Below are 22,607 nucleotides of genomic sequence, written 5' to 3'. Positions count from 1 at the left end.
CTTTCATGTTGACAGCCTGCATTATCCCAGGCCTTTTGACATACAATTGTCGTATGGAGTGAATGACAACGCCCTCTTTGTGGTCCCATATTGCTTTCTCTGGTGAGCATCATAGCTACTGTCATTTGTAAGAGTTTGTTATGCTAATAAATGCTGTTACTGTAACCTGTATGTTTGTAGTTATTTTCATAATATAGGATAGATCACAGCCATTTAGAAATATAGCATCATATGATAAATATGAAAAAATAATGAAAATGAAATATTATTACACACTAGAGTGAACTTGGACTAAAAATAACTCTATAAAGTGAAATCATATTACTCTAAACAGTGTGAATAACCCTCAGTGTTAAATATTTTTACACATTTTGTTGTTAATTTTGACACTAAACTGAGTAGAATTAACACTAAAAAGTTAACACTGGCCATAGAGTAAATTTTACTCTAATTTTGAGTGGGACCAAATGTTATCTGAAGCAGAGTTAAAATCAACTCTGTAAGTGTAAAATTGACACTCTGTTTTTTACTGTGTAGCAAGGAGCAGACGGCTGAGCTTATTGAACTTCACTGAAACAACCCGCAAATTTCATTAAAATTTAATAAACTATCATCTTGTCTTTATTTTTAGTTAGCACATACCTTAAACACTTCAAGCTGACTAATCGCAAAAATAATTGGTGACTAGTCGACTATCGAAATAATTGTTTGTGGCAGCCCTAGTGCTGAGACGTTTTTTTTCTGTTCTCAAACTGATCTCCCTGTTGGAGCTCAGTCTGGGGGGAGTTCTTTTTCATCCTCATCTTTCCTCATGTTGTGCATTTTCCATTGTTATACCTCTCTGACCTGTCTTCCCCGTGTGATGTTTGTGTATGGTCGGAAGGGTAAGATGGTGCTGGCAAAGGTCACAAAAGCAGAAAGGTGATCATGTATCCATCCAGAGTTGTGCCAGAAACTTGTTAATGGCTACCAAAAGCATTTGGTTAACCTACAACTTGTTTAAGGACACTGAATATTACTGGGCGTATATATAAATATATTTGAGCCTGCATGTATTAAATGTGTGGACAAAGAAAAATCATGTTTTAAAAATTAAACTTGTGCACTAAATTCTTTTATTTTAAAGTCATTAACTATATAAGCTATACAATCATTCTACTTTATTTAAAAGAACAGGTCAAACAACTAATTATAAGCCCCAAATTACCATGGCATTCATACCCTTGATAAGTGCGCATAAACTTCTGAAACAAACAACTGATAGATAGGGCTGTTCGATATAACGATATATATTGGATGACGATATAAAAACAACTATCGTTTCATTTTACGCTATCGTTTGCTTCATGGTGTCGCAAAATAAACTGTTCACGGCAATATTTTTTCATCGTTTTGATGGTCACTGTAGTGGCTATATTAATTTCTTAAAGTTCTTTCTTTCTCTTATATTTAATATAACCACACTATGGACGGACAAGCACAACAAGTTAGCAACAACGACCGTAAAACCACCGCATGTCCGCTTGTTTATTTTCCACATAAACCTTTCACAATAAAGCTCAAGATCCTGTTGAGACTTTTCAAAATAAACTGAATCACGTGAAAGAGTATGAAGAGTGTTTACAGATGAGACGCAAAAAAGAGCCGCCAGGTGCTAAAAAATAAACCTTAGAGTCAAATGTTAGAACAGGCTTTTCCCTGCAGCACGCCGTGTAATAAATACTCACAAAGAAAACGGCGGCCATTACAACTTATGTTTGAGAAGGTGTAGTTTCATGTATCGGTTAAAACATTAGACTCCAGGTACAAGACGCCCAGCTGGAAACACTTCACGCAAGTCGAGCTGCCCGAGATTCACAGAATATACAGAAAATTTTATATTTTTGTGATTTATATCGTTATCGGGACGATAGATGTTTTATATCGGGATATGTGATTTTGGTCATATTGCACATCCCTACTGATAGACACACACCAACATTGAGTGGAAACACACTTACCCCAGTTGGGATAACACCAGGCATGCGAAGATCCACAGAGAAGTTGTATGGATTTGCTATTATCTGCTGCTGATTAGTCCTGGACACACATTTACTGGGATTCAGAACATTTTCCTGAGAACTTCAGTAATACAGACAAAATCAATTATTAATAACATGTTCAATTACACCAAAAACACATCAAAACAAGAACCAGCATACCATATCATATACCAATCCATACATTTTTGTGTTTTTATAATTAAAGTTGCTTTAACAGCCTAGTAAGGCTGTAGCTAGACAAAAAATAAAACAATATGTGTATATTTTTACCTTTTAGACACATGCAGAGTACTTTGTATTTTCAAACTGTGGCTGTAAAGAATGAATGTTAGCACCACCACACAGGATGCAGGAACTCCCATCATTCCAGTGATTATCAGTGTAATGTCTCTATGCTGAAAATGTAAAAATAGATGCTGTCACTGTCAAACAAAAATCCTGGAGCAGAAACCTGGAGAACAAAAACAAAAAACAAAAACATGCTAAATGCAAAAGTGACAGATATAGAACCCAATAATAATAATAATAATAATGATAATAATGGATACTTTATTGATCCCCATGGGGAAATTACTTGTTTTTCTCTGCATTTGACCCATTCACTCAGTGAAGCAGTGGGCAGCCCACTAAGCAGGCGCCCGGGGAGCAGTGTGTAGGGACGGTACCTTGCTCAGGGGTATCTCAGGGTAGCCGTTAAGTGGATTCGAACCGCCGACCTTCCGATCATGGGGCGACCACTTTACCTACTGAGCTATCCCTGCCCCAATAAGGCAGCAATATATAATTATTTTGTTAACAAAATGTGTCCATTAGACAGTAAACACTGTTTAATTGACACATCTACCTGGTGAGTTTGATATAATATTAAAGCTTAGGGGAGTAAAGTTTAATGCGAGATAAAATATCATGATATTACAGAAATCACAAAATTTCACGTTACTGAAAAGGTCAAGGTTGTTTTTGAATAGATGTAGAGATGGAAATTGATGGGAATTCACTTTCTATACTAGTCTTAGAATTTAAATCATAATGGAATTATCACAGAATTTTTCAGCTGGCCCAAATTGGTTTCAGATTCATCTACAACTACAACATCTACAACTCTTTCCATTCATAGAGTGTGTTAATTATTATCCAGTAAGGATACCATTGTTCCCTAAAGGGTGGACAGGAAACTGCAGGATCTAGGATTGAGCAGCTCTCTCTGCAGCTGGATCCTTAACTTCCTGTCTGACAGACACCAGGTGGTCAGACTGGGCAGCATCACCTTATCCCCAGTCATAATGAAAACTGGTGCTCCACAGGGGTGTGTACTGGGCCCTCTCCTGTACTCACGCTACACCACAACTGCACGGCCACTAGCAACTCCAATTTCATTGTTTCAGGTTTTGTGGACAACACAACAGTGATGGGTCTTATCACCAAAGGTGATGAGGCAGCTTACAAGGTGCGAAAAGAATCATCTCATCCTTAACGTCACAGAGACAAAAGAGATGATAGTGGACTTCTGAAGGTGTAGAGAAGCAAATGTCCCCATTACCATCAATGGCGCTGCTGTGAGTGAGCAGCTTTCGTTTCCCAGGTGTACGTGTGTGTGTGTGTGTGTATATATATATATATATATATATATATATATATATAAAAAAGACGAACGTCTATTGTTTCTTCTCGGGTTCCCCAAGTCCAGCACCCTGAGGCTGTACGCTAAGCGGAAGGAAGGGGGCCGGGGACTGGTGAGTGTCAGCACCACAGTCCAGGATGAGACAAGGAACATCCAAGAATACATTGGGAAGATGGCCCCAACTGACCGAGTGCTCAGTGAATACCTCAGGCAGCAGAAACCCAAGAAAGAGGAGGGAGACGAGGAACCATCATGGAAGGACAGGCCCCTGCACGGTATGTACCACCGGCAGATAGAGGAGGTGGCTGATATCCAGAAATCCTACCAGTGGCTGGACAAAGCTGGACTGAAAGACAGCACAGAGGCACTAATCATGGCAGCACAAGAACAAGCTCTGAGCACAAGATCCATAGAGGCTGGGGTCTATCACACCAGGCAAGACCCCAGGTGCAGGCTTTGTAAAGATGCCCCAGAGACAATCCAGCACATAACAGCAGGGTGCAAGATGCTAGCAGGCAAGGCATACATGGAACGCCATAACCAAGTGGCCGGCATAGTGTACAGGAACATCTGTGCCGAGTACAACCTGGAAGTCCCGAGGTCAAAATGGGAGATGCCCCCAAGGGTGGTGGAGAATGACCGAGCTAAGATCCTGTGGGACTTCCAGATACAGACGGACAAAATGGTGGTGGCTAACCAACCGGACATAGTGGTGGTAGACAAACAGAAGAAGACGGCCGTAGTGATCGATGTAGCGGTTCCGAATGACAGCAATATCAGGAAGAAGGAACACGAGAAGCTGGAGAAATACCAAGGGCTCAGAGAAGAGCTCGAGAGGATGTGGAGGGTGAAGGTAATGGTGGTCCCCGTGGTAATCGGAGCACTAGGTGCGGTGACTCCCAAGCTAGGCGAGTGGCTCCAGCAGATCCCGGGAATAACATCGGAGATCTCTGTCCAGAAGACCGCAGTCCTGGGAACAGCTAAGATACTGCGCAGGACCCTCAAGCTCCCAGGCCTCTGGTAGAGGACCCGAGCTTGAAGGATAAACCGCCCGCAGGGGCGTGCTGGGTGTTTTTTTTGTTTTTTTTTATATATGTGTGTGTAGATATATATATATATATATATATATACTTATACTTTTTTTTTTTTTGTTCATTTAATCAATTCAGGATTTATTGAATCGATATTGCATTATTTAAGAACTAAAATCAATTTGAATCGGGGAAATCGATTTTTTAAACCCACTCTAAGTCACATATGACATCTAACGGTCTTGTGGACATAATGGTTGATTTTGTAACATGAGGGTGTGCTGCCTCACGTTGTTTGATGAGCTCTAACAAAAGTTCCAAGCTAAATAATGCAATCATCACCACAAAAGTGATAAACTAAAATGCTCCCCCACGCCCCCGTATGTTCTGTGTCATTGTGGTATTTTAATGTCATCAGTCTGAAATGCACTGACTTCCTCAAAATGTCTTGCTTAACTCATAGTCTCATTGGTCCAACACAAGTACTAATTTATTAGTATTATTCATACATACAACAAATGCAGCAAAACAATTAACAGCAATGAAAAAGTAGTTCATTTCAGGTGAGCAGACTAGCAGGGCAAAGTTATGTCGATATGGTGTGATCAATAGTCCAATATAAAGCCCTAACCCCTGAGTCCAAACCCTATCCCTAATGCCTTGACTGCCACAGACAAGCAGGGATCAGGCGATTGGCATTTTGACTGCTAAAATGAATCCTGCAACTGTAACCAAATTGCTATATTGTTCCATTTTCAAGACCTCTTTGAATATTTAACCCAAAAGAGTTGATGGGCATGCCATGTGTCCAAATAAAATGACAGATTTTAGATGACATAGCACAAGACCCACTCTCATCAAGTCAGAAGTGCAGACTTAAAACTATGGGCTCAAATTGTGGTCATAAATATTTTGTACTTGTAAATCAGGATTTGTATGTGTAAAAATAATTTGTGTGTGTGTAAAAAAGTTTTGTATGTGTAAAAAGAATTTGTGTGCGTGTAAAAAAGATTTGTATGTGTAAAAAGAATTTGTGCGTGCGTAATAAAGATGTGTATTTGTAAAAAGAATTTGTGTGTGCTTAATAAAGATGTGTATGTGTAAAAAGAATTTGTGTGTGCATAAAAAAGATTTGTATGTGTAAAAAGAATTTGTGTGTGGAGTTAGCCAAAAAATACGTGTGAAACTCTGCACTCAAGTTTCAAGTTACAAGTACGAATTTTGACCCTATTTTTCTTCATTTCATCTGATTGGCCAATGTCATATCAATCACAAATTTAACAATCCAATTGGAGAACAGATGGGTTTGGCTAATGGAGGGGTGCTTTATGGAGCTTCAGGTCCTTGAAGGGAATAAATGCCCTTTTACATGCCAGCCCAGCATTTTATTCATCACCACGATGGAAAACAGTCTGTGGTGGTCCGAGTTTGGTGATTTTTGTGTCACAGGTTTACGTGCTTAATACAGGGACCTCCAGAGCCTTTTCAACATCCATTGGATGTACAACGTACAGCTTATTACACCAGCATGCATCTGCTCTTATATAACTATTATTAGTTTACAGCTTTAAGCCCCACGCCCCCGGTACCGGGGGCAAAAAGGAGGAGATCACATTTAATCGGTTATAACACGGGGTGACAAATATAAGTCCAGACATGTGTGGTATCCACAGAAACCTCTGAATCTCAGCTAAAATGTCATATAACCAATTTCTACAACCACCAAACACATGGAAAACAAGCCATGATTAAAAGAGCAGTTACGTAAATGTGCAGAAGACCGCCAAACAAACAAAATCAAACCGGAAATTCTCCAGACTTCATGTAACCGGCTAAAGATAGGCTGGTTAGCTTCCAGAGCTATCACTGACTCCACACACCAAGTTTCACCACGATCAGACCAAAATTCACTGAATGAGCCGCAAAAGAAGACCACAAAAACACATAGCGACACAAATGCGCTAAGACAGAGATTGGCTTACGGTCCCAATTTCCTCCGTTATTGTCGCCGGTAGACGGTAGCCACGTGATTATCAGAAGTTACCACGCCTACCTAGCTGTATCAGAGCCGTTTTCCGTCAACAATCTCCATTTTAGACCCACCTACAGACACGTGACTGGACAGACACCACATGCAGCAAATTTGGGCCCACGTGGATTTTGGCATTGTAACGTCTGATTGGTCAAAGGAGCTTGCAAAGAAAAGGAGCAAAGAAAAGGAGCTTTGCAAGCTCCTTTGACTACGATGACCTGGATGACTGAGAACCTTCACAGACAACGTCTGATTGGTTGAAGTGACGTGAACGTGGCATCGTTACTTTGATTCTATTGGCTAAAACGATTAAAAAGAGGTGTCAATCATGCAAATTGACCAAAAGAAACCAAAGTTACAGCCCCTCTGAGTTTAAAGGGCCAGAGACCAATTAAACGCTTCATGCACACTGCAGAAAAGGGCCATTACCATGTAAATGTGTGGTTAATTCTTCAAAAATATATTTTAAAAAAAGCATTTTTAGGCCTGTTAATAAAATTTATTAATTTCTGCTCTTCAATACCTAAAAAATTCAACTGGCACGGTGTCCAATTGTGTGCCAAAATTGGACATTTTTGTACAACGTCTGGATATTCATGTATAGACAGGGCTGTAATTTTTCACTGTTTCACTTTAGAAACATAAATCTTTGCACAGATGATGTTTATATGTTGGTTACTGAAATCCTGGAACCAAATGTGATCTGAGGCATATTTTTAAAAGGGTTATATTAGGGCTGCTCAATTAATCGAATTTTAATCACGATTACGATCTGGGCTTTCAACGATCATTAAAAATGACTGAGCCGATTATTAGCCCCTCCCTCGTGCTTTACTCTCGCGCTGCTCCGTGTGGCAAATCGAGCGCACCTCTCTGCATTTCGAACACGCATCACAACAATTAAGAGGACCCAAGGGAAGCTCGGAAAGCTAAGCAGAAGTTATTTGGAGAGGAGAGTGACTGCCGTTGGTTGAAAAGAGAGGTAAAAAAAAAAAAAACTTCAGTGGTGTGGAAACATTATGGGTTCGCGGAGTCAGATGTAGATCAAGTAGACATAGTGTGTAAACTTTGCTACGGTGTCATAGCTGCACCACAGAGCAACACTGCAAAGTTCACTAAACATAGATGTTTACATTTTTCATTTATTTTTTATATTGCAAACATTTGCACTGTTATCAGTATTTGCACACTATTTTATATTATTTTTTAAAGTCATTATTCAATACATTGTTATTGTTAACCCTTTAAATCCCCGTAGAACCGGAACCGCGTAAGCTAGCGCAATAATTTGTTTTGCATATGAAACCGGAGGAGTTGTACTTACATCTTATGCCATCAGCTTGTCCTCGGTCACGGTTTCCTTCCACATAAAGCTTTGCAAAAATTGCATAAAAAGCGCTTGCAGGAACAAAAACATAATATTCCAGAAACATGCTTTGCCGATCCGATCAGCTGTTCGTAACACTTCCCACAGTGAAAAAGACGTCAACGCGAACTATCGCATGTCCGCCATTTCCTGTTCGAAACCGGAAGTGACGTCATTTTGGCAGAAAATTTAGTTTTTTACTTGTAGGCCTTAAAAGCCTATACTGGTGTTTTTATAAGTCATGTTTGACTCTATACTTTTCTGAATAGTTGCTGGGATGCTTAGAACTCAAATTGCACTGCTGGAAATAGTTTGTTTTGATGCACATGCTGTTTTCTTTGCAAATTTGCATCATAAGATTGTTTTTTGTTTTTCCTGCAGTATATAAAAATTGCTGTATCTCCAAAATAAAACTATGAAGACACTCAAAATAAATTTCCTGTGGTGGGAAACTATTTTTTGCAACTTTTTTGTATTTAAAGTTTTGAGGGATAAGCCTCTTAAATTTCCCCAAGTAGAAATATATGTAAAAAAAAAAAACAAAAAACCGATTTTCAATTTTTTTGTTGTTTATTGCACTTTTTTGCAATTAATGTAATTACTATGGACTTAATGCATACATATTATTAAAATATGGGCTATAACAGTTGCATTGATGTATAGCAACTTGAAATGCTCCCAAAAATGGCACTACAGCATGTAAAAAAATATATATATAAGCTCTGGCGGACTTGTTTCTATGGTAGGTCTTAAAGGGTTAAATAAATATCGTCAAATAATCGAGATCTCAATTTCAGTGAAAATAATCGTGATTATCATTTTTGCCATAATCGAGCAGCCCTAGGTTATATGCTAAAAATTAAAAAAAAAAAAAAATTAGGCAAGGATAAAATATACTTACTTTTTCTGTGTTACAGTCTCAGTAACTGTGACACAGTAATATCTGCTTCAATATTTACACCGCTGATGAAATCTCACAAGTGTTAGCTTTATTTTGATACCAGGATTGTAAGGACAGAGTTTGTAATTGCAGAGAAATAATTAATTAGATTTGGGCTCAGCCATCTGCGCCTTGCTATCTAAAATATAAAAGGACACCTGAGTATATTCTCGACCATCTCACACTTCTGACAATCAGTTGTCTGCTTGACGTGTATTCAGCTGTGTAAAAACTATAACTTTAATCTCAGCCAAATCGATTTACTCAGGAACAAATAAAATACTGAAAAAAAAAAACCAAACAATAACATTTTTAAGTTATCTAAGTGACTCATATATCATGTTTAACCTGAGTAGCAAAAGACGGCGGTGGGCTTGAAAACAATTTGCCGGGAGTCCGGTGTTCTCACGGGCTCTATCGAGACTTGAGCTATGTTGTCCGGTATCGAGCTACGATACCGGACACTGCTTCTTCTTCTTCTGGGTTTAACAGCAGCTGGCATCCTTGTACATGCAGTGCTGTCATCTTCTGTTTCAGTCCATTATTACACTCTTAAATACTACTACTTATTCCTGCGTCTTTTGGGATCTTACAAAGCTTCAAACGACGCGTCAACTATTAAATTAGTCATCGATGATTTTGATAGTCGACGTAATCGTGACTAGTCGACTAATCGTGGCAGCCCTAACATCCATCCATCTTCTTTTGCTTTTCCAGGGCCTGGTCGCGGGGGCAGCAGCCTAAGCAGCCACCTCCTCCAGCTTGTCTGAAGGAACACCAAGGCGTTCCCAAACCAGCCGAGATATAATCTCTCCAGCGTGTCCTGGGTCTGCCCCGGGGCCTCCTCCTGGTGGGACATGCCCAGAACACCTCACCCAAGAGGCACCTCAGGAGGCATCTTTGTCAGATGCCCAAACCACCTCAACTGGCTCTTTTTCATGTGGAGGAGCAGCAGCTTTACTCTGAGACCCTTCCAGATGGCTGAACCTCTCACCCTTTCTCTAAGGGAGAGGCCAGCAACCCTTCTGAGGAAGCTCATTTTTGCCGCTTGTGATCGCGATCTCGTTCTTTCGGTCACTACCCACAGCTCTCTCTTCACCACAGCGGACTGATACCGGGTTCACATCACTGCAGCCACAGCACCAATCCGTCTGTCGATCTCCCGCTCTCTTCTCCCATCACTCGTGTACAAAACCCAGAGATACTTATACTCCTCTGACCGGGAGTGGGCCCTCCATCCTTTTCCAGCTAAGGACCATGGACTCAGTTTTGGAGGTGCTGATTCTCATTCCCACCGCTTCACAATGAGTTGCGAAATATTCCAGTGCGAGCTGGACGCCATCACCCAATAAAGCCAAAAGAACCACATCCTCCGCGAAAAGCTGAGATGAGATTCTGAGACCACCCAAGTGAAAGCCTTCCGCTACGTCTCTAGGCTAGAAATTCTGTCCATAAAAACTGTGAACAGAATCGGTGCAAAAAGGGAACCAGGGAACCCCTGGCATAGCCAGCAACTTACTGCCGGCTATGCAACGGTTGTATAAGGATTGAATGGCCCATAGCAATGGGCCAAACACCCCATACTCCTGGAGCACCTTCCACAGGACACTCCGAGGGACACAGTTGAATGCATTCTCCAAATCCACAAAACACATGTAGACTGGTTAGGCCAACTGTCATGCACCCTCAAGTATCCGTGAGAGGATAATAACCTGGTCCAGTGTTCCACGACCAGGATAAAAACCACATTGCTCCTCCTGTATCCGAGATTCGACAAACAGATGCACCCTACTTTCCAGCACCCTGGAACAGACTTTCCCAGGGAGGCTGAGGGGACGACATAGATATTGTCTGTCTTATTGTGGACACGAACTAATTTTTGGAGTGGCACAAATGATTTGTGTGGCATGATTATGATTATTATTTTATAGATAGTTATACAAAAAAAGCTTGAGACATTTTCTGCATTTTAATTCTGTTTTCATTGTAAAAAAAAATCTTTTTCCTACTGAGATTTTTTGTTTTGTGTGATTTTAGGTCTATTGTGTTAATACAGTATGTGAAAATGAAAATATAACTGTTAATTGAGACAAAACGCACATATTGACTCAAATTTGCCTTAAAATTCAACATGCCAAAAGAATATGCTGGAAGTGGATCAAGTGGCTCAGGAAAACCTTTAGGCAAGTTTATGTGTGTGTCAGACTCTCTTGCAATTTATCTAGAGCTATAGTTCTAAATGCTTTCTGAAGGCCTTTCGGGGATTTTCAGAGAAAGCAGTATCTGAACAGTATTTGAAAGTCATGTCCTTAAGAAATAGTAAAAAATGCTATCTGAATGAGGCTTGTAGCAAAACGTGCTTTGAAACAGTCTTTTCAATTTTTTCTTTTCAAATACTCAAAAACGTAAATGTGATGATAACATCATTATGGCAAAATCCAAACAACAACAACTGCTTTTCTCCTCTACTTGAAACCCAGAGAATGCTTATTAATGGCGAAAGAAAAATAACCGAGATGCTTTGCTTGCTTGGTGACTCATCATCTGTTAACAGATAACAGAGTAGGGTGGCTTTAACAGAGGAGGAGTGAGAAGGGGAAGCTCTGTTGACATCAGAACCCAGGAGACGGAGGAAACTATGGAAACAGGGCTATTCCCACACGTCAAAAACAATGCAAGGCTTACTGAACATCTTCACATGTATACTATTACGTACATACTAACATTAAGCATCTTTTAAAAAACAAAAAAATCATTGCAATATAAGGGTAGACACGTTCATACATTTTATGACATGACAGCTGGTCGGTGCCTATAACGACAAGCGTGTAGCTATTACGTGAGAATTTATTTATTCGACTGATTGATTGAGCGTTTGTTTTTTAATAATGCAAAAATAGCACTGGCGTGACGACTAAACATATGTCACGCCTGGACATAGACCGGAAGCTACAAAGGGAAAATGCATCGATTTAGCGAATCGATACATATACATGACCTTATATCTAAGCAAGCGAAATCTAAAGAAAAATGTAGCTAGGGGTTTCCTACAACTAGGTCTACCTTATCAGGTTACTAAAAAGGCAACTTTATTATCGGTTTTCCACATAAGCTAACGCCCGCCATCTGTTAAGCTGGTTCGTTTTTTGTCAGGTTATCAGTTTCACTACAATAGCAAAAGTACTATAGAGCTTGATTAAAGATTCTGAAGATATGAATTTTGAAAGTGAAAAGATACCTGCACGCTGCCACTCAGCGTCTTCCACTCGCCTGTTATTGTAATAACCTATGCTTCCTTGAGCTTAAGCAGTGGCGTCCACACTTTCACTTTTCAGAGTAAAAGCCGGCATTTCATTATTTATTATTTTCATATAGACTCAGAAAGGCCTCATCACAGTGTAGTTATTGCAACCCCTGAAACTTGAATATGGGGAATAAAAACGGAATATTTTGGGTAAGTCATATTTAGTTCGGTGAACTACTATGCTTTTATTCTGGAAATCTGAAAGGAAGTTTTTTTCTTGATACGTTTGATGGTGGATGGGGTAGCAGACATGTTGCTATCCTCAAAAAGTACCTCCTGAGTCATAACACCATGTGAACCCTAGTTACGGTAGGCATCTTCGTAAATAACGCTAATTAATAGATATGCTTCATCACCTCTATGTGGGCTTCCTTGTGTTATTGCTCTACATTAGCTAAACGTAAGATTGCTCTGCCTGACACCATTTAGCTGTATCTCATTGTTGTAATATAACTTAACATGAAATTATTTTACATTTGCACATTTGTTCCATTTTAAAACCGTGCGAAGAATATCACGCGCTGAAATGCACGTAGTCAAAGTCTTACGCATGCCCAAAAGCCACTATTTTATGCCTGCCGCCATCTGTGGTATTTAATTACTTGGGGATCTTTAGTGTGGGTTTATTATTATACTTTAAGCATGATAGATTCTCGTGGGAAGAAGTAGGCAAAGAAGCGCAAATGACAGTCACCTGACCCAAAGGCACAGGGAACGCTCTTGTCCACTGGTAAAAACCACATGGTACTAGCAGTGCCCATCGCAGATTTTAGCCCTTCTGCAGGAGACTAGTTCCGAAGTCCAAGGTCATTTTCTTTTCTTTTTTACCATTTCCAAACAATCTCGCTAGCAGTTGTCACCATCTTACCAAGCTTTTTGGGTGATTTTGTAGCCCTTTCCAGCCTTGTGCAGGTCTACAACCTTGTCCTTGACGTCCTTTGACAGCTCTTTGTCTATGGAGATGGAGAGGGGGGAATGGAGGTTGAGGTCAGAATAAGTCTGTGGGAGCCAGAATTCTGGCTCCCACAGACTTATTCTTCCTCGGACTGCCACTGCTCAATGGAAATGAATCTACCATAAAAATTTATAGCCTTTTGTTGCTCAGAAGAGACTCAAATAATTAGTTCCCCCTCGCTATATCATCTCTAACTTTTAAATGCCTATTTTTATGCCTATTATGTATGTCATGTCATTGAACAAGTTTTACTGTTTTAACACACTGTTATTGGGCCTATTTGGCTAAGGAACTGTAATTTTAGTGTTTCAGCCTGTTCAGTATAATGAGCATTTTCTCTATAAGCGTAACAAAACAAAGATTACATTTCTAAGAATTACTTACTTATACTACTTATACATAACTCATTGAAATATATAAAGTCATTGTACTCTACAGTATGTTGCAAACTGCAGTATGTCAATCTGCAATACAGGGTTGACAAGTGACCAGACTTAAAAATTTGGCAGGGTATGAATAAATTATTTCTCCTACTATATACAGCAGTTGAATTGTCTTGTGTGTTTGTCTGTTTCATTAGAACTGATAAATGCAAAGTAAACCATTCCTCATCATATAAGTGACTTTCTATATGCTATGCTACCTAGTTGCTTGGTTTTGTTGTTTAATAAGCAATGTCATTGTGTGGTTTTATGCTAATTTTATCAGACTGCAATGTACCGTCTTCCTCGAACTGCCCTGCTTAACTAACAGCAGATAGATGGGTGCAAAGAGAGTGCAGGGTTGGTGTTGGTTCCATTGAATGGAACTCTTAATGCTTTAGCATAGCAGTACCTTTTGGATAATTTCATGCTCCTAACAATTTGGGGGTGGCCTATTCCTGTTCCAACATATATGGGAACCAGTCACAAAGCAAGCTCCATAAAGACATGGACGAGGGAATTGAGAATGGAAGAACATGACTAGCCTGCACAGAATCTTGACCTCAACCTGATAGAACACCTTTGGGATAAATTAGAGCCTGCCTGTGAGCTAGGCATTCTTGTCCAACATCAGTGCTTGACTTCACAAATGTGCTTCTGGAAGAATGGTCAGAAATTCCCATAAACACACTCCTAAACCTTGTAGAATGCCTTCCTAGAAGACCTGAGGCTGTCATAGCTGCAAAGGGTGGGCTGACAGGAAACATAGGAATTTGAAAATAATCGAATGTATTTTTAACATTACTCAATAAGACCGTCAGAATAAAATGAAATAAATACAAACGTTAGATAATACAAATGTGAGAAAAAGTACTAGTAGTATTTAAACAAATCATTTGTGCAAATAGAAAATCAAAAATGGCTTCTCTTCATAAGTTCAAATAAAAGCTTCAAATTAAATAAAAAAGGGTTTTTTTTCTAATCCAGAGTAACAAGTTTCCGAATTATTGATACACAGATCAACTACCTAACGTTAGAAAGAAGAGTTTACTTTTCAGAAGAAATGCTAATGCTAATGTGAGTGGAAAACAAACAACTAGGAGACAGTATAGCTAATACTTTTTAATGGTTTAATATTGCATTTCACTCATTAACTAACAAAACTGTAATGATGTTCACTTATCAAGCATCATCCTGGGAAGGTCCAACAGGATAGCTAACATAAACATTACTGTACAAACAGTAACAGCGTTTATGTCTGCGTAGGTTCATGGTAATCTAAGAAGCTTGGAAAGAAAAGCGACCAGACTTCTTTAAGTTTCTTGAAGATCTTTTACTTTTTGTTCAAGAAGCTTCTTCAGCCTTTTAAATGCTCGTACACTGAATTATTGCTGTTTTGGAACAAAAGCACAGATTTGCACAGACTGCATTTAACTTTGTTTTTATATATTTTTAAATCTGTTTCCATTTTGTTCTGTCCTCATGCTTTGCCGTTCACACTACATACTTCATTAGTATTGTGAGCAGTTTTGGCAGACAATATAGATCTGTAGCTCCCTGTAGTGTATTGCAGCTAGAAAAAACACATTTATGAGGTATTGACAGGTCGGTCATAAAAACAAACTTTTGGTTCCAGTCTTGCAAGGGCGTCTCTCACATTTAGGGCCCTGGTGGTCAGTCCCACTTTTCTCCTCACTAAGTAGGTGACGCCCATTATGCCGGCTTGTACACATACACGAGAGACACGAGAGTTCTTCTTTACTGATGTTTACTGTGCTTCTCTTAACGTACAGGTACACCGTAGAACTGGTGAATACAAATGTACAAGAAAATTATATTTCAGCATTAAAACATATTACAATATAAAATTCACAAAATATAAACAAACATACCACTTTGGCCTGCAAGTAGACAAACCGGTGTAACTGGAACTTAGGGCTTATTTCTTCTTTCTTAGCTTGACTTTTACACGGCTAGACCGTCACCATGCGCAGCTTCTCTGACTTTTTTCCAAAACAGGAAGTGACCTCTGCCCTTACCTTATATTTACAAAATTAACCGGCTATTTTCCATGTATCAAATTAACTGTACACCAATCCGGTAGGCAAAAAAGGAAAATGTTAACATGCTCAACACAAAAATAAAACATACAAAATAAAATGAGTTAGTTACATTATCATTACAAGAGCTCCGCCTAGTGGTCAAATACTAACATTTCACCAACTGTTACACTCCCACCATCACACTATCGCAACAGCATGTGTGATCCTAAAGGAATTTGACCCAACAATGAACTTAGCGAAGGTTAACCAATAAACATTATGTTGAGTCTTTACTCTGCTTCAAGTAAAAGTATAGTCTTATGTATGGGTCTCTCTAAAATCGTCTTAGTTGTGTGCTTCCCCTTATTGTCTCTAGTAGAGTCACCGATGAGAAGCTTAACTTGTCTGACTCTGCCGTCAGCTCCTGGAGTGACTTCCACAACTTTGGCGAGTTTCCATTGATTTCTTGGAAGACAGTCTTCTTGTGGTAGTTCCTTTTGCCATAAAAAACTTGGTCCTGTGAACCAGTTGGACTGTACTAGTTCTTTTGTCATGACTCCACGTGATGTGTGATCTGCAGGATTTTGTTCAGAGGCAACATATCGCCATTGACTTGGTTCTGTACTTGATCTGATTCTCTGTATTCTGTTAGCAACGAATACATGAAAGCGCCTTGCGTCGTTGTTAATATAACCAAGGACAACTTTGGAATCAGTCCAGTAGTACACCTGAATATTTTGGATCTCCAATTCTCTCTTTAGAAAGTCAGCTGCTCTCGTAGCTACTACAGCCGCAGAAAGCTCCAATCTTGGGATGGTTGTCACTTTAGTAGGAGCGACTCTTGCTTTACCCATCACAAGAGTGCACTGTACTTCTCCAAACTTGGTCACTGTTCTCAAGTATGAGCACACACCATAACCGGTTACACTGGCATCAGAAAAGCTGTGTAACTCATACTGCTTCACTTGGTCAGATGTTGATGGGACATAACAACGTGATATCTTTATGGAGGACAGGTTCTGGAGGTCTCTGAGCCAAGCTTCCCATTGAGGCTTGAGATCTTCTGGAAGCGGCTTGTCCCAGTCCAGCTTTTCCTGACACATTCTTTGGAGGAGTTTCTTACCAACTAAAATGAACGGAGCGACGAATCCAAGTGGGTCGAATATTGAGGCCACTGTCGAGAGCACTCCTCTTCTAGTGAAGGGGTTATTCTTTACAATCACCCTGAATTGAAAGGTGTCTGAGCTTACACACCATTGGACCCCTAAGGCTCTTTCTATCTTTGGCTCTCCTAGTGCCAGATCCAGATCAGTTGCTCCTGCTACACATTCTTCCTTTGGGATAGCAGCAATCACTTCTTTGCTGTTGCTAATGAACTTGTGCAGGTGCAGCTTACCCGTGGCACACAGTTCTCTAGCTTCCTTTACAAGTTGAATAGCTTCTTGCACTGAATCCACACTCACCAAACCGTCGTCCACGTAGAAGTTGCGTTGCATGAACTTCACCGTGGCTTCACTGAACTTATTTTCACCTTGCGCAGCGACATGCTTGAATCCAAAGTTTGCGCATCCTGGTGAAGATGCTGCACCAAACAAGTGGACTCTCATGCGAAACACTGATGTGGACTTTTCCATGTTACCATCCTCCCACCATAGGAATCGGAGGTAATCTTGATCTTTTGGGGCAACATGAAACTGGTGAAACATGCGCTCCACGTCACACATGACAGCTACACGTCCTTTCCTGAAACGACACAGAACTCCAACAAGAGTATTTGTGAGGTCAGGTCCTGACAGGAGATGCTCGTTGAGCGATGTATTCTGGAACCTTGCAGAGCAATCAAAGACGACGCGGATCTTATTTGGCTTCTGCGGATGGTAGACGCCATGGTGAGGAATGTACCATGCTGGTTGATTATTTAGCTCAGCCTCTGGCACTTTCTCTGCGTCACCTCTCTTTATGATGTCTTGCATGAAAGTCACGTAGTCCTTGTAGTAGCGCTCGTCTTTTCTGAGACGCCTTTCTAAACACTTCAGTCTGTGTTCTGCACAAAGTTTGTTGTTTGGCAAGTCAGGTCTTTCTTGTCTGAAGGGTAGTGGCATTTCAAAGTGGCCATCTTGCCTTTGTTTTATGCCTTCTTTTACTTTGGCTAGAAACAGTAGATCTTCTTGTGACATTGACTCTTCTTCAACACTTTTTTCAACAAAGTCCATCTCTAGCACATTAAGTATCTCGGCTGGAGTAAGTATTTCTTTGACTTTGTTTCTGCTTACAAAGTGAACTTCCGTTTTGAGCTTGTGAGCTGGTCCTACAGCTGGCAAGACTTGCCTAACAATAACACGATGGCTTACTCCTATTTCATCTTCACAATCACCTTCAGAGTCACTGTAGCCAATGATGCTCCAGCCAAGCAGAGATTTCTGTGCAAATGGCTGGTCTCGATCACCACTGACCACCGCTAGAGGGAGCAATGCTTGAGGACAGTTATATCCGATCAGTAGTCCAACTTCACAATCAAGCTTGGGAGCCATCTCCTTTGATAAATGTTTCAAATGTGACCAGTTCTCTGCTGTTTTGTTTGTGGGAATATGTGATCTGTTAGCAGGAATGTAGTCTCTGGTATAGCTTGTTGGTAGTTTGATTCTCGTTTCAGAGTAAATGCCTCTTACTTGTAAGTCCTTTAACTTGCTGCTTGAAACAACTTTTGTTTTGGACGTTATAGTGGAAATCTTGAGTTTAACTGGCTCTAACATGGCGTTGAGCGACTGAGCTGTGTCTTTCAAGATGAAAGTGGTGTCACTTTGAGTATCGAGCAAAGCATACACCAACTTTTCATTCTCTGGTTCATCCACAGTGGATACATAAACTGGGACAACTGAGGAAGTACAACCTTTTGACTTTTGTTGCACAACTCTGTTGGATGTAACTTGGTTAGATACTTGCTCTTGTACTTCAGAAACCTCTGTTTCCTGGTTAGCCTTAAATTGTTGTTGGCTATTCTTTCTTTGTTCCTTGTCTCTTTTCTCTCTGTCTTGATGTAGACAAGTTGGGTGAGGCTTTTGGCATTTGTCACACACACTTCTGGAAGTGCAGTTCTTAGAGTTATGACCAGTCTTGAGGCAACCAAAGCACAGTTTTTCAGACTGCACAAACTTTACTCTCTCTTCAACTGACTTGTCCATTATCTTGCGACATTTCTGAAGCGTGTGACCAGGTTTCTTACAAAAGAGACATGTGACATTTGTCCTTTCACTAGAGCTTGTACTAAGTGACTTAGCATTCAGCATGTAGTTTCTTTTGGGCTTGTCTTTGAATGCATGCTTGTCTTGTTCAGTCGGCTTTATTGCAGGCAGAGAAGTGATAGGATTACATGCAATTCTTGCTTCTTTATTCAGGAATTTGACAAAATGACTAAAATCTGGGAACATTCTGTGTTCATCTTGAAACTCTGTCACCGTTCTGTTCCACCGTGCACTTAGCCAATCAGGCAGCTTTGCAGCTATCCTCTGATTTTCCACACAGTCATGCAAAACTTGTAAACCTTGAACATAAGGTATGGCTGACTCAACACTGCTTAGAAAATCTGCAAACTCACGTAGATCTTTAGTGTCTTTGTTGTTAATTTTTGGCCATGACTGAATCTTGTCACGATATGATTTGCCTATCACAAAGGGATCTCCAAACCTGTCGTTGAGTATCTCCCAGGCAGCATGATAAGCGGTGTCTGTTCCAACCAGAAAATGTCCTTCAATAGCCTTCTTCGCTGAACCTCCAACATACTTTCTCAGGAAGAATAGCTTTTCTTGAATTGGCAGATTCTTGCGGTCAACTAATGTTTGAAAAGACAACTTCCAGTCATTATACTGCAGTGGATCACCTGTGAAGACTGGAGGCTCTGGGATTGGGATTCTGTTTGCAGTGATAGCTTCAGCGAGCATCCTTACAAGATCAGTGGAGGGCGTTTCATTTGCACTACGAATTGCTGTTTGAGGGACAGAGGCTCGGAGAGGTGCAGTTTGTTGCGGAGCTCTAACTTGAGATGGGATGAATGGTTTCGAGTTCACATTTGGAAAGCTTGGTTGCGGGACGGAACTATCTTGTCTTACTTGGGAATGAACAGGAGATTTGTCTTCATCCTCACTATTCACACTTTCAGCATACACTTTCAATCTTGCTTGTGCTGCATTACGCTTTTGCAATTCTCTCAAAAGTTCCACTTCCTTTCTCTTTTCATCTAACCTTGTCTTTATTGAGGTGCTCTCAGTTAGAAATTGAGCTCTTTTCCTTGCATCCTCAACTTCAAGTTCTCTGATTTCTTCCTCACACTGATGCTGTGTTTTCATTATTTTAATGACTTCTTCTGTAGCTGCTACATCAGCTGCAGCTTCTTGTCTTTGTTGTAGTGTGACCAGAGATGATTGCTTTGACATCCCAGAGATAGACCTTGACTTATATGTGATCCTTGAAGAAGCGCTGGATGAACTGCTGTCATACACGGACTCTGAATCAGGCCAGGGTATACTATTTGGATCACCATCTTCTTCTAAAAGGCACCGAGCCTTTGCTCTGGCAGTTTCACTGATAGCCATGCACACATCACATCTTCTGCGCATTTCAATATCAGGACTTTGTATTTTTCTGATCTCATCATGAATGTTACAGATGTCAGTCATACTAGTGTCTATAACACTTACAGCTTCAGGTATTAACTCAATGTCTTTACTCTTCACCATTCTTTTAAATAAGTTTATGTGGTATTTCCACTTCTTGTAAACTCGCTCAAAATTGTTTGTCAAGTCATTTAACTTGGCTTCTTGTAAGGATTGTCCCTTTTCAGTGAGAGTGCGTGTGCGCTGGCTTCTGCGTAAGCTTTCTGACTGTGTGCCTTCAGTAAATACTGAGCACTGTGGAGTTTCTTCTCCATTTGTCTGCTCTTTACTTTCATCATTTTGAAAATTATCCTCAGCACTTTCTTCTTCAGTGGGCTGTATTGCATCTTCATTTTCATCTGCCATGTTGTCTTAATAGTATTTTCACTTGACTTTAACATTTACTTGATAAATCTTGATTTTAGCTGCTCCTTAATATGAAAGGTCACTTTGAATTTCAAATGGAACTGAGGCTTGATAACAATTTACAAGTGCTTTGTTACTTCCAAGACACGGACTTTTGTGCTTGCTTGACTGTCTTTCACTTGTTAGCTTGCTTCTTTACGTATTCAATGCATTTGCTGGAGCATGTGATACTTCTCTTGCTAGTAACTTCTCTTGCTAGTAGCGTCTCTTGCTAGTAGCGTCGGTCCAACCATCTCGTTGCCTTCTCCGGAGCAGTGGAGTGTTCTACTATGCCGGCTTGTACACATACACGAGAGACACGAGAGTTCTTCTTTACTGATGTTTACTGTGCTTCTCTTAACGTACAGGTACACCGTAGAACTGGTGAATACAAATGTACAAGAAAATTATATTTCAGCATTAAAACATATTACAATATAAAATTCACAAAATATAAACAAACATACCACTTTGGCCTGCAAGTAGACAAACCGGTGTAACTGGAACTTAGGGCTTATTTCTTCTTTCTTAGCTTGACTTTTACACGGCTAGACCGTCACCATGCGCAGCTTCTCTGACTTTTTTCCAAAACAGGAAGTGACCTCTGCCCTTACCTTATATTTACAAAATTAACCGGCTATTTTCCATGTATCAAATTAACTGTACACCAATCCGGTAGGCAAAAAAGGAAAATGTTAACATGCTCAACACAAAAATAAAACATACAAAATAAAATGAGTTAGTTACATTATCATTACAAGAGCTCCGCCTAGTGGTCAAATACTAACATTTCACCAACTGTTACACCCATATTCATCAGTTTCTGCTTGCAATAGCCTGTTTGAAATACTCATTCAAACATGTTTATGTTTGGATGAGTGGGTTTTGTTAGACCCTATGAAAAAAAACATGTTGTAGTTAGACTGTTTGAAAAGTGTCTCAGATATACAAATAGAAATACAAATTCAAATTTTATTTGTCACATACACAGTCATACATAGTACGACATGCAGTGAAATGCTTGTTGCTGTGCAATGCCGAACCAAACGTAGACATAAAAGTAAACATAAAACTAAACATAAAATTAAACTAGCAAGTAATTTACATAATATACAAATTTTAAAATTAACTGTAAAAAATGTACAATAAAATTAAAGGTTAAAAAAATAATTAACAAAACAAAAGTAGAATGTGCAGATAAACAAATTTAAGAAATTATAAAAGTTTGCAAATAAACAGTGTGCAAGTAGAGAGTGTGCAAACAAACAGTTTGCAGAGTAACAGTTTGCAGTGGAATAAATAGTTCCTGATGTATAGTAGTGAGAGAGAGAGAGTCCAGTCCTACACAAGGTTCAGGGACTGAATAGCCTGAGGGAAGAAGCTCCTCTGTAATGAGGAGCTGTTTTGGACTTGAGGGAGTGGAAGTGCCCCCCTGAACTCAAAAGTGAGAAGAGTCCATTGTTGAGATGAGAGCGATCCTTCATAATCTTCCTGGCTTTGGTCTTGCACCGCTTAGTGTACATGGACCAAAGGTAAGGAAGTTCATAGCAAATTAGGGCTGCCGATTATTTTGATAGTTGACTAGTCACCGATTATTTTTGCGATTAGTCGACTTATCAGGTCATGCGTCCATTGGACGTAAAACATACAGCTTATTGCACCAGCATGCATCTGCTCTTATATAACTATCATTATCTTACAGCTTTAAGTGTTTAAGGCATGTGCTAACTAAAAAAAAAAGCCAAGATGATAGTTTATTAAATTTTAATGAAATTTGCAGATTGTTTCGGTGGAGTTT

At 39.8% G+C, this 22,607-nt stretch overlaps 2 protein-coding genes and 1 long non-coding RNA gene across 5 annotated transcripts in view; 1 reads left to right on the top strand and 2 right to left on the bottom strand.

Moving 5' to 3' along the window:
- Window positions 1-1,905: 1,905 nt before the first annotated feature.
- Window positions 1,906-12,354, bottom strand: LOC113025293 (uncharacterized). Of its 2 annotated transcripts, none has more exons than XR_003272781.1 (3): window positions 12,271-12,354; window positions 2,313-2,493; window positions 1,906-2,121 (listed from the first exon to the last, which is right to left on the bottom strand). It is a non-coding gene; the product is annotated as an uncharacterized LOC113025293 (long non-coding RNA). The 2 variants fall into 2 exon arrangements; XR_003272782.1 differs by having other exon boundaries at window positions 1,906-2,079.
- Window positions 12,355-12,566: 212 nt separating this feature from the next.
- The window catches only part of pomk (protein O-mannose kinase), a 31,136-nt gene continuing 21,095 nt past the window's right edge, over window positions 12,567-22,607 (top strand). The window contains exon 1 of the mRNA XM_026172882.1: window positions 12,567-12,645. The gene's annotated coding sequence lies outside the window, so the exon portion shown is untranslated. The remainder of the gene's footprint in view (window positions 12,646-22,607) is intronic.
- Window positions 12,655-21,913, bottom strand: LOC113025291 (uncharacterized). Of its 2 annotated transcripts, none has more exons than XR_003272780.1 (2): window positions 15,606-21,913; window positions 12,655-15,519 (listed from the first exon to the last, which is right to left on the bottom strand). XR_003272780.1 is itself a non-coding variant. In XM_026172881.1 (2 exons), the coding sequence occupies exon 2, from the start codon at window positions 20,768-20,770 to the stop codon at window positions 16,046-16,048; it is 4,725 nt and encodes a 1,574-aa protein (XP_026028666.1). In that variant the 5' UTR covers window positions 20,771-21,190; window positions 21,277-21,913; the 3' UTR covers window positions 12,655-16,045. The 2 variants fall into 2 exon arrangements, 1 of the variants encoding a protein (XP_026028666.1); XM_026172881.1 differs by having other exon boundaries at window positions 12,655-21,190; window positions 21,277-21,913.

This window comes from Astatotilapia calliptera, chromosome 7, assembly GCF_900246225.1.
Source record: "Astatotilapia calliptera chromosome 7, fAstCal1.2, whole genome shotgun sequence".
NCBI classification, from domain to species: Eukaryota; Metazoa; Chordata; class Actinopteri; order Cichliformes; family Cichlidae; genus Astatotilapia; species Astatotilapia calliptera.
Note: the sequence above shows the minus strand (reverse complement) of the source record. Positions and strands in the feature narration are given on the sequence as shown.